A 12,255-nucleotide genomic window follows, 5' to 3' on the forward strand; every position below is an offset into this window, starting at 1 on the left:
GTGTCACTTAGGGAACTTATACTATCTATACCTTTTCTCTGGCTACTGTCTGCCTTAAATATCCATTGTGTTTTTGTCTTTTCTGTGGACAGCAGTAAAATTACATCTTTGGAGGTGATGAATAACTTTCTATAGCTTCTGTGGTGCTGCTGCTCCAAGGTTTTCCCTTTATAGACTCAAGTGGTTTGTGATCACAGTTTCAACACCAACTTAACAGTGTTTAATACAGTAGATTGAATGTGGAAAATCACCATACACTGTTATTCCTTTAGAACTCGCAGTAAGTAACTTTAAAGTCCAGACAACAGGCCTTTCGGCCAGTATACTGTGTACAGTCCATATTTTGTAACGTGCAATATGTAGTGTGAGTTGTTTGGTAAGATGAAATTTGGGCTAATACTGGAACTGGATTGTGACTTCTTTGATTTCTTTAAATGCACGATCATAGTTTACATCCTGAACGAACTCAGTCAAAAGCTGACAGAGATGTGCTTTTAGGTTGAAAGGTGTGGTGATTTCCTTGTCTAAAACAACCTCGCTTTGTCTTCGGGTGGTTTATTGCTCTACATAATCACATGGGATCTATCCTAAGCTATAAGAAGCTCACATTTCTTGCCCACACAGTGCTTTTTTTCCACCGTTGAGGTTAATTCCACACTGTAAAACACTGTAATAGAAAGACTGCTGAATTGGAGGTGCTTTGAATCAATCCAGTGAGGGTCGTATCTGAGTATTGAAAACAAAAGCAATGCATTTAGCCATATTTGGAAAAAAATGAGTTAGAGATTTCTAAAAAAGTGGCTGCAGGGTTGATTTAAAAGAAATTTTAAAGTACAGGAAACTTGGTCATATTGTAACTGAAACATGTCAACCTCCACCCTGAAGAAGCAAGCCACAAACATTTTAAAACCACCCTTTTAGCTGTGAACCTAGAATATTTTTTTGATAAATGATAAAAACAAACACAGCATGCTTAGAATAAAACACGTTTAACCCAACAGAGGACAAAGACTCATCCATGATGATTTATCCAAGATTTTATCCTTATTGAGTTTTTGTTCTTACAGGCTGTTTTGTTGCACTGAGCACTGGTGCAGCCCCCGTTTTGTCACAAGGTTCATAGTAACGTAGCACGCTTTCCCCCATGTTTGCTTCCCCTCTCCTCAAACAGTACATCACTAGCTGTCTGGTGAACACCTGGAGGCAAAGCCAGCAAGGTAATTATTGAGGGCATAGCCACGTCTGCACGCAACCGTCATTAGCCCATCGCACCTCATTTAGAGCACAGAAAAGGTCTTGCTGTTGTAAGGGGAGAAGCAGCATGGATTTGTGATCAGCCCCTTACATGTCAAATATGATACAACAAATGTCTCTGAGCCAAGAGCTAATAAAGCCTGGAATTTGCTGTTGGTTTTTCATTAGGCACTGGACCTGGAGCTGTGCCAGGACCAGGGATGAGGGAGGCTTATCCCCTACATTTAACTGCAAAGATGCAGGAATTTATGAGAGGGGAACTCACACAAACACACACACACAACCACCAATGATGTGTTTGCTTCAAACAGGAAAAGATTCTGAGAAGAACCCGGCCTCAGAAATCCTTACAGTACTTATAAGAAACCTCATAAATGGCAGAGACTGGATTTATGTGTGCACAAGTGGGTGAACAGTATAGGGTTTGCATGGGCATTAGCAACTGCACAATCACCTCAGACGCTGCGTGGGAGGCTGTTTTATGTCTAAGGATAAAAGCAGAGTTTTTCCTTTCTCACCTTAACGCCTCATTTCCTTCTTTGAGGCGTCACTGACGAGCCTGTGCAGCTCACACACGTCAGCGACAGGAATGCCTACATGACAGACTGCCAGGATAGGCCAACAATGCAGAAGTCACTATTGATAAGAAAGTGAATTGTTAAGACAACATATTTTAATTCTAGTTTTTAAAATGTTTGCCCTATAGGAACAAAGTTGAATTGCATTATGGTGTATATCTAAAAATCTTGAACAAATTAAACTGATTATTTCTTACATGCAAATTGGAGAGGTTGTGTAATATTTTCTTTCTGCAGCTCAGAAGCACTAGAGAAGGTTTGTTACTAAGACCCATGTTGTTTTCAAGTATTGGCTGTTTTACAGCTGCTGCTGATGGGTTGGGAATAATAGTAAATTACAACAGCAAATGAAGATTCATTTGACTATGGACAGAAAATTACAGTATCGTGTTTCAGCTTTTTATAAAAACCCTCTATGAGGAAAAAACACTTCCTAAATAAGCTAATGGATGGGGCTTCGGTGTTCTGGTCTACAGGGACACTTCATGGCATTTAGATCTATTATGCAAATTTTGGCTAAGGAAAGGGATTAAGGATATTTTCCCCACCTGCTTAATCTTGTCATCAGCTATGCTTTGTGAACCTGACTCACACACATGCAAACAAAAAGCTTATCAGTACATCAAGCTGTTGAATACAATATCTGATAATGAATTAGCTATGACTTGTAATCATTGTCGAAACGTCCAATGATCTGACATGGTTGTCTATTTGATTTTATGCTATACAAATTTCACCGTATTTGAATATATTTTTATGTTTTTATGATGTATATTACTACATTACTACATACTACATATTTGATTTTGCAATTCTCATCACCTGTTAGAAAACTCCACACATTATTCTGAAAGTGGGAACTTTCAAATCTTTAACCTTTAAATAGCATTTAGTACATTTGAATAGGAACTCTACTGTAGCTAGTGGGAATGCACCTCTATTGCAATGCCCGTTTTAGTAAAATACATAGTGAAACAGCCAGAGAAGCACACTTTGCATACTCTTGCATTTGCAGAATAGGTGTACGTTGGTTTTGTAAAAATACCTCCTACAATCTCAGGCCCAGACAAAACAAGTTGTTCCGCTATGCAGCAGCAGAGGTACAATGCAGTAGTCTGTATAACTCATAGGTGCATAAAGTCTCCTAACTTTTATCTCTCTACCCTGCCATACAGTCATAATGAATTTATCAATTAGCCTGGGCTATGTGTGTCCCTCGGGCTGCAGTCCCACTCCTCACCTCCTTTACACTGAACTTCAATCAGTCATCCTATCACAAAGAAGCGAGGTACAGCAGGTACAAAAAATGTCTTTGAGAAGTCTGGTAAGTCAGTGTAAATCTATTGCAAGAAAAATTTCACCTCATGCATGTCACATTTTGGATCAAACTGATGAATGAATAAAAAAAAAGATTTTTAGAAGACCTGTAAAAACGGCCCTTTTCCATGTGGTGTAATATGTTAAAAAGGTAGATATGGTAAATCTAGAAAACTACTAAGCATTTATGTTGAGGTTAATCTATTCTATAACAAGTCAGTCATAGCTTTGACAATTTGTCTCCCTCAAGAGGAAAGCAGTGGTAGCGTCCTTACAGATGTCATGCATACAGCAAAATAAACTTTATTTATATTTTGATCAGTTTCCATCAATGAAAAATGAGGCTCAGTACAAAATGTTACAATGCAATGTATTACACATAAATATACATTTTTTTCTATTTAAGTTTATGTAAATAATAATTCTTGTTATCTGTGGTAGAATTCATAAAAATATATACTTCTCAAAAGGTAAACTTAGTAATAACATAATAACAGTGCAACATAGTAACAATACAATACAGCAAGTATATATATAATCCTAATATATTACTGCAAAACCTAAGGATACCTTTATATTCTTACTACTTTTTTAACAGAGCTGGGACAGGCTGGTAAAACAGTGAACATTCAAACCAAAACTCAGGGGAAACAGTTAGATGTGTATCAGTGCACACAGGTCTTGGGAGGGGAGCACTTTGTGGTTTAACCACTTGAAACCGACAAGCAGCTGGTGGTGGAGCTCAGCCTGTATTTTTTGCGAGGTTTGCTTGGGGTTGATGGTGGAGAGGCCACACTCAGACTCCTGACCTTGTTAAAGCTGTTCCTCAGACTGTCCCTTCTCAGCTCAGAGGTGCTGCTGGTCTCCTTGGATGTGAATGCATCTGGGTGACAGACGCCGGCCTTCAAGCAGCAGCAGAACAGCAAATCAGCAATGGCCTTCCTCATCTCACTGCTGCCCAGAGCGTAAATGACGGGGTTAAGGCCAGAGTTGAGGACAGCTAGAGAGATGAAATAGTCAGCGCTGAAGAGCAGCGCACACTGGCGGGAGGTGCAGAAGAAATCCACAAGTAACAGCAGGAACAGTGGCCCCCAGCAAAGCATGAAAACCCCAACAATGGTGATAACAGTTTTAAGCAGAGCTAAGGAACGCACACGACTGCGGTGAGGGCCCAGCTGTGCACTCTTGTGCACATGGCAATAGATGGCACCGTAGAGTGCGCCAATTGCCAGAAGGATGACAAAGAAGATGAAGAGAGAGAAAAGGATATAGGTCTTAGAGTAGAGAGGCAGGAGAGTGGAGCATTCATCTAGGCTGCACACACAGTTCCATCCCAACAAGGGAAGAAAGCCAATCACCAGTGCCAAAACCCAGCAGACAGCCACCAAGCCATAGATCCTATAGTAGGTCTTCCTGGTCGACTTTTGGGGCAATGGTTTCATCATGGTGGTGTAACGCTCCACAGCAATGAGCAACAAACTGAAGATAGAGGCTGCCAGAGCCACAAACAGCATCCCTTCCCTGAAGAGCCACAGAGCAGGGGTAAGGCGGAACGTCTTGTTGCCAGACATGCAAATGTTGACAAGATAGGCTGCACCAGTAAGAAGGTCACTGAGAGTGATGTTGGCAATGCAGACATAAACCCAGCGTCGGCTGCTGCGGATGCGGGAGATGACGGCCACCAGCACAAGGAGATTCTCCAGGATGATGAAAACACTGAAGAAGAGGAAGATGGCTACAGAAACACTGATGTTTTTCTGGGTGTTTGAGATGGTTCTGTTCTGCAGGCGGCCGGTGTGGTTGTAATGCCGCAGAATCACATCGCTGATATCAGCATCCGTATTGGTGGCGTTTGGTGTGGTGACATTGCTGGGGTAACTGGGTAAGTGGTACAAGTGAGGGCAGGAGGAGCAGGAAGTGAGGGAGGAGAAGACATCCATGGCAATAGCTGGGATATTCAAACTCAAGTCTGTGGGTGTGAACAGGCTGAAGTGAGACGGTACAAGCTGCACGGGAATTAGTGTGGCACTCCTGCAATCAAACAGGCTACCATCACACTCTAACCACTAGAGCTCTTTACTGCCCTCAACACCAACCTTAAAAGGAAGAAGAAATAAGAACAGTTTCAGTACCCAGTATGTGAAAATTGAGGCAATAAAAAACATTCTCTTCACTCTCATTACTCTGCTTCAGCCAATTTAAAAGGCATTCTTTAAATGGGTCCCTCTTGCTACTACACTACGCCTAGTTGTGGTTAACACAGGATGAGTGAGCACCTGCCGAGGGCATTTAAATCGCCCCATGCAGGAAATACACACATTTATCATAATAAGAATGCTGGAAAATGATTTCTTTAAATTCCCAAGCAGAGATGTTGACTGAATTACTACACTGTAGCAATAAATAATTGCACAGTAACAGAAAGCATCATGTAAGTTCTGTGTTTTTTAACCCCTCTTCAGTGGAATCAATCAAAATCAATCAATCAATCGAAAGACTCAACTAATATTAAGATTTAGACTGTTTGAAATAAAACCAACAACCTTTAGAGAAGAAAACAAATTTTCCCACGACCAAGATACTACATGCCATACCACAAGAGAAATTCAGAAATATTTAAAAACAGTTTAAATCAAAATAAATGCATTTTATTCTACTTATATTATCTTGTAAGGTAAGAAAATCCACTGCAGTTACTATGTTAACTCTAGAGTAAATTGAATTCTGTGCAGTGGTGAGGACTTACTCAGGCTGCTGGTGGTGATGCTGAATGTCTGAGTAGTTGTAGCTGACTACAGATGTTTGCAACTTATTTTTAATGGGGAAGTAAGACAAGGTTTGGCATTATACCACCACACCCAAAACACACACACACACACACACACACACACACACACACACTCACACATACACAATATGCAATATGCTTGTCATCACACTTGTTCCATCAGCTTGTTAAAAGGCAGCTGCAATTTCACAGTTTTCATGTACGTTTTTTTAAAAATTTTAAATCCGAACAAATAAAATGTTACTACTTGTTTCAGAATATGTAGTTTTCTTCTAGCAATTACCATTTCATAGTTTACCTTTTCTGGTTCTTCAAGATCCTCACGTTTTCCTGGGGCATCACACAGATTTTACTACAACTAAACATCAAAGTTGCTCAAGATGTCTGTGATAACTTATACGGGAAAAGGCTCTTTCAAAATACTGTTTTAATGCAGATGAAAACACATGACTCAATGATAGGAAATGTAGCAAGAATTTTCACTGCACTTACGAGATCTAGACAAGGCATTAATCTCTTTTGTTGTTTTTTGTCTCAATTTTTTTTACAAAAAGAAAAACAGGAACTCCCAATCTGATGGAAACGTGCCCCTCCCTCTAGCTTTAGAGTTTCATGTATCTCATCACACAGCTGTGTTTGCCAGTTTGTGAGTAGAAGGCTACAGTCACATTATTCCCAACATGCTCTTGTTGTCACCATGCACGGCACTCTTGACATCAGTAAACCTCCAAACATGCCAGCAGACCCTAACCACATATCATAAGACAGACAGTGTTACTGAGGCCATGATCACTTTCAAGTCAACCGTAGAAACATAATATACTGAGAACCAGCACACGAGGCATCTTGCAAGCACCAGAACGTGATGCCAGAACGCAAAATCAAGAAACCACTTACCAAATATGATCAAAACCAGAGCTCGTGGCTGAATTTGTGCTTCTGAGTGGAGTTTTCAAAAAGCTATGATTATATATTTTAGACTTTCAGCAAAGTGGGCACTAATTCACTGCACTGTAATTATCATTTATCAAAGTATGCTTGAGTGACCTGAAAAAGGTCACATGAAACCTTGTAGAAAACTATATTCGTGCCAATCAGCCTGAATGTTTATTCATCTTAAGAACATACTGTTGCTCATAGCAAATGTTATGTTAGTAATATGAAACATTGCAAGAGGGTTTTATTTATCATCGTATATGACTCTCACAAATAGATTTGTGAGATCTGTGATTCTATATCCTTCTTCAGATGGCAAATTGTCTCCATTCAGAAGCAAGGCAATGCTGTGCATGTAAATAAAAAAACAATTCCAATGTAGAACTGTGGAACTGTGAGACACCTGACCTACATTACTGCATGTGTAAATTTAATCGAGCATAACATAAAAACATGGCAGCAAATTTTTTACTCAACTTCTGCTTTTTGTCAAGAGATGTACAAGAAAAGCAGGCGTGCCTTAATAAAACATTGATAGATACTGATCAGTTTACAGACTATCAGATTATGTGGTGGTGAGGATGTTGCTGCAAAATTAAATTAGGAAAAAGAAAAACAGTCAAAACAAAAACTCAACAAGCAACTGCGATCTGAGGTGTTAACAACACCCATGACTGTTGAGAACGCCCTTAGTCTGAAAATGTAACTTCAAACAGAAAACCCACCACAAAGTACGTATTCAAAACCGCAAGAGTGTTTTTTTTTTCACTGATAAGCACCAGCCCTGTAAACCTATAATGTAGAGTCTATAAACAAGGTCATGTCAAGTAAGTTCAGTAAAATTATTGTTTGTCCTATGGTGTCCATCAAGTTACTCTCACCACAGTGTTTTATACTTGTTTATTCTGTTCAGGGTGACAGAGCATGTGCACCTATTCCAGCATGCCTAGATAGCATAGAAGATTGTGCAGACGCTATACCTTCACTTACACACACAACACATCAACAACACATCCACACCTACAGTTTCAAATTCCTTTACATTGCATGTCGTCAGCGTGAAGGATGAATCAAATGCCAGCATACAATCTCCACACAGAAGAGCCCATGTGGCCAGCAGAATTTGAACCCACCACCCACCACCCACCACACCTCCTCTGAATACAGAGGTGTGTAATCCTAAATAGTTTAGTTTAGTTGAAACATATAGTTGATTTTGTGTAGACTTTGTTCTCCCCATCCTCGCGTGGGTTTCCTCCAGATACTCCAATTTCCCCGCACAGTCCAAAGACATGCATTTTCAGTTAACACGTGGTTCTAAATTGCTTGTACATGTAAATGTTGGTGTGAATAGTTGCCTGGTTGTGTTTGTCTCTGTGTGTTGGCCCTGAGATAGACTGGCGAACTGTTTTGCCTAATGACAGATTCGATAGTTAACACCCTCCCACAACCCTGAAAAGGATAAGCTGTTACAGATAATGGATGGATGGATGATAAAAGTAACAGAACAAGGCTGTGTCCCCCATATCTGCAAGATGTCAATCATATAACAGTGAAGTCCAGGCCTTATATTCTTTGTAGCCTTAAATCTTAATGAGGAATAGCTTGGGTGTAACTTATCTGTTGCTCATTTAATGTGGCAATTGCTCCGACAAGGCTTTTTAGTGAGAGTACTATAAATTGTATTAACAACACTTAGTCACATAGGGTGAGAAAGCTCGATGAAGTACTGTAATGGTAGCCCAAAATTGTTAAAAGAGATTTTGACAACATTACTCCTACAGCACATGTATAGCTTCACTAATTATAACAATAGTTATAAGTTGTGTTTGAAATGATCACCCTGTGCACCTTCAATATATTCCCAAATCCTATCTTCGACCAAGCAAATAGCAGATATTTGGCAGCATGACCTAGCCCCACATCTAGATTGTATTGTATTTAGGTGAAGGGTTGGTGGTCCGAGTGGCTTATTAGGCTGCTTCATTAAGGGCCAAAACTGCTAAGAAGATCGACCACTGTCACTGTGTGATGTAATCCAATGATGTAAATCTCAGCAATAGCCAGTAGTTAACAAAAAAGATCTACTGCTTCTGGCTTGTCCCTTCAGGGGTCGCCACAGCGGAGCATGTTAAGCACGTTGATTTGGCATGTGATTTTACACCGGATGCCCTTCCTGCCACAACCCCCCGATTTTTAACTAGGCTAGGGACTGGCACTAAGGTTGCCATTGTTGGCTGGGTGGAGCCACAACTGGTGGGGTGGGATTTGAACCTGTGGCTTTCTGCATCCCAACCCAATGCAGTACAGCTGATCCACCAGGCATCGGACACTAGTTAACAAATTCTCTGAATTAATTATGGTCCAATTTCTTGTCCTGGAACTGCTACGACACCTACTCTGCAGTTTGCAGTATGGTTCCCAGTATACAGTGCACCCAGAAAGTATTCACAGCACTTAACTTTTTTCACATTTTGTTATGTTACAGCCATCATCCAAAATTGATCCAATTCATTATTTTCCTCAAAATTCTACAAACATTGCCCCATAATGACAACGTGAAAGAAGTAGGTTTGAAATCTTTGCAAAGTTATTACAAATAAAAAACGCAGTAATCACCGCCTTTGCTTAATACTCTTTAGCACCTTTAGCACCAATTACAGCCTCAGGTCTACAGACAGTTCCTTGGACTTCACAGTTTGGTTTGTGCTCTAACATGCACTGTTAACCGTGGGACCTTATATAGACAGGTGTAAGCTTTTCCAAATCATGTCCAATCAACTGAATTTCCCACAAGTAAACTCCAATCAAGTTGTAGAAACATCTCTTGGATGATCTGTGGAAACAGGATTCACCAGAGCTCTATTTTGAGTGTAAAGGCCATGAATACTAATGTACATGTGATTTGTACGTGTAACATAATAAAACATGAAAAAAGGTAAGAGCTGTGATTACTTTCTGGATGCACAGTAATATAAATATCTCCAACAACAAGTCTTCAGTGTCACAGACTTTGTATGTTATAATCCGAAATTCTGTGACAAAGTTCTAAGGGCTCAGGACAACTCAGTCAAAGACAACTCAGTCTGTAAGAGTTAGTTTTCATCTAGTGTGTATTATAGACACTTGGAACAGAGACTATTATAGAGGTTTTCATTACCAATGAAGCTTCCAACAAGTGATTAGCACTCTTTTAAAGAGGGGGAAAGAGCTAATAGTGAGATCGCTGATTGCAATGGGAACCCGCGGAGAGTTGACTAGTCATGGCACACACAATCCCTGGATATTGCCTTAAAGCTCACATACGGCTTAAACAAACACCTGCCCCCTTACGCGTCCACAACCTCAGCAGTATTTTGATAACTTCACACAACTTCTTGATTCACTGTTAATATAAGAAAAAGTAATAACAGCTATATATGTCAGAAATGTTTAAAAATCTGATGATAATTATAAATTATAGACACAGCACCCACAGACACAAAGAGTCTGAATAAAAAAAATAAGAAATACATAATACCTAATCTTGAGTTTGACAAGTGATTCATCAAAATGTAGAAAATGTATGGTGACACCATCTGGTCATTTGGTACAATTTATTAAAAAAAGTAAATTATTTCTATTAAATATGGCTCTTGGAGTCTAGTTTGGGTACAGATGACTGACTTGCATGGTGTCAAGCAGTCAGCATCTAGTGGACACAATGCAGTATTACACCCGTTATATTTTCCTCCTTTGATGGTAATAAATGGCAATATGGTATACCATAATGGTAAAAACACATTATGATTATCATTGAAAAACGTAATTGAATGTCTTGTTTTGAAAAATGCAATTTTGTAACAAAGTGATGACTGACAAGTCACAACCTTTTTTAAATAGAACATAAATCTATTTTGATCATCTTTTGACCTCTGTGTCAACCTTACATTTTGCACACTAGGTTTTTTAATTATCTGTTTTGTAATATAAAAAGACTTTATCCCATCAACATTATACACTGACTAATTTTGTTTAAGTACTGCCTATCAAGGTTGATGACAGAAGTTATACAGGAGAACAATGGCAAAACTATAACAGATAAGACATATTCAGTGAAAACTGTTACAAATCAGAATAAGGATGACATAACAATAACAGTAGTGTATAGTTCTAATTAATCTAGTAAAAAAAAACACAGTGTCAAACAAATTTTTTAAAAAATAGGCTTCACAATTGAATAGAATGCATAATAAGATTAAGCCCAAATTTGGCAGCGTACAAAGAATTTTTTTTAATAAACATTTTTGCTCATGAAACATGTTCAGCTTGATATATTATGATATAAAGTAATTGCAATGAATAACTAGCCTTTGTAACTCGAGTTTGTGAGTTCACAGTAAGAACAGTATGGAACAAGTGACATCTCTCCTGTGAAGGGATTGAAGTGTGGCAAAAAAATGAATGCATATAAAAATGTAATTATAAAGTAAATGTTTTCTGGTAATTCATACAATCTCATCCAGTACTTAGGAAAATAATGTCCACCTGCTGAAGACAATGGCTCAAAGTATTTAATGTTAAATCAGTTGTTCAACGTCAACCCGGAGAGAGGTGTAGCCACCTGTATCTTTGGCCCAGTTCTGCACTGAATAACTAACACTCAATAAATCTCTACTTTTAAAATAGAGACAGCACAAGGTGTTCACAACCTTGCAGATACAACCTGAAAATTAGATTAAACATTATTCATCCTCAAAGACACTATTGTGTCAAAGATGCTCAGAGTCTGATGCCTGGGACTATGGGACCAGCGCAAAGAAATAAAATGCAGCAACCACCCTGTGGACCCACTCCTTGCAGGGACAGAAATCAGGGTCAGAAGTGATGCAAGCTGGGTGGCAGGCAAAGTCTGTCTGGCTCATTAATAGGTCCATAAAAGGTCAAGTATGCTCACTAGATAGCAGTGAGATGGCACCCCCTGTTGGGGGTGCATGTTCACTTTTGTTTTGAGTGTTTATTTAAAAAATGCAAAGATCGTTTAATGAAACTGGAAATCACTTCATCTTCATTGTCACCTTTTTAGCACAGCATAAGTCTTGTCTTAAAACTGTGTTTTCCACTGGTTTCCCACTGTTTCTTTTTTTTTTTTACATCCTTTTTTAAAACAGTTAACATTCAGTGACGCAAGAACTCTGTGTTGCAGAGTCTGGATCAAAGAAGAGGGAAACTGTCTCTTCTTTGATCCAGACTTTTGTCCAGATAAGAACCTGTGGACAAAATATAAAAGAGTATTTGATGTTGATATTTAGATATTTTTGGATATTTCCAATGACTAGTTTTATTTGATTTCTTTTTAATTTTCTGTATTTTCACAACATCAGTTACAATGTACAGTATAGA

At 39.0% G+C, this 12,255-nt stretch overlaps 1 protein-coding gene across 2 annotated transcripts; it reads right to left on the reverse strand.

The window, feature by feature from the left end:
* Positions 1-3,429: 3,429 nt before the first annotated feature.
* s1pr4 (sphingosine-1-phosphate receptor 4) lies at positions 3,430-6,344 on the reverse strand. 2 transcript variants are annotated; one of them, XM_067514298.1, is made up of 2 exons: positions 6,236-6,344; positions 3,430-5,245 (listed from the first exon to the last, which is right to left on the reverse strand). In XM_067514298.1, the coding sequence occupies exon 2, from the start codon at positions 5,087-5,089 to the stop codon at positions 3,854-3,856; it is 1,236 nt and encodes a 411-aa protein (XP_067370399.1). In that variant the 5' UTR covers positions 5,090-5,245; positions 6,236-6,344; the 3' UTR covers positions 3,430-3,853. The 2 variants fall into 2 exon arrangements, with proteins under 2 accessions (XP_067370399.1, XP_067370398.1); XM_067514297.1 differs by lacking the exon at positions 6,236-6,344 and adding an exon at positions 5,896-5,982.
* Positions 6,345-12,255: the final 5,911 nt, after the last annotated feature.

The sequence above is a fragment of the Channa argus genome, chromosome 8, assembly GCF_033026475.1.
Source record: "Channa argus isolate prfri chromosome 8, Channa argus male v1.0, whole genome shotgun sequence".
Classification (NCBI taxonomy): Eukaryota; Metazoa; Chordata; class Actinopteri; order Anabantiformes; family Channidae; genus Channa; species Channa argus.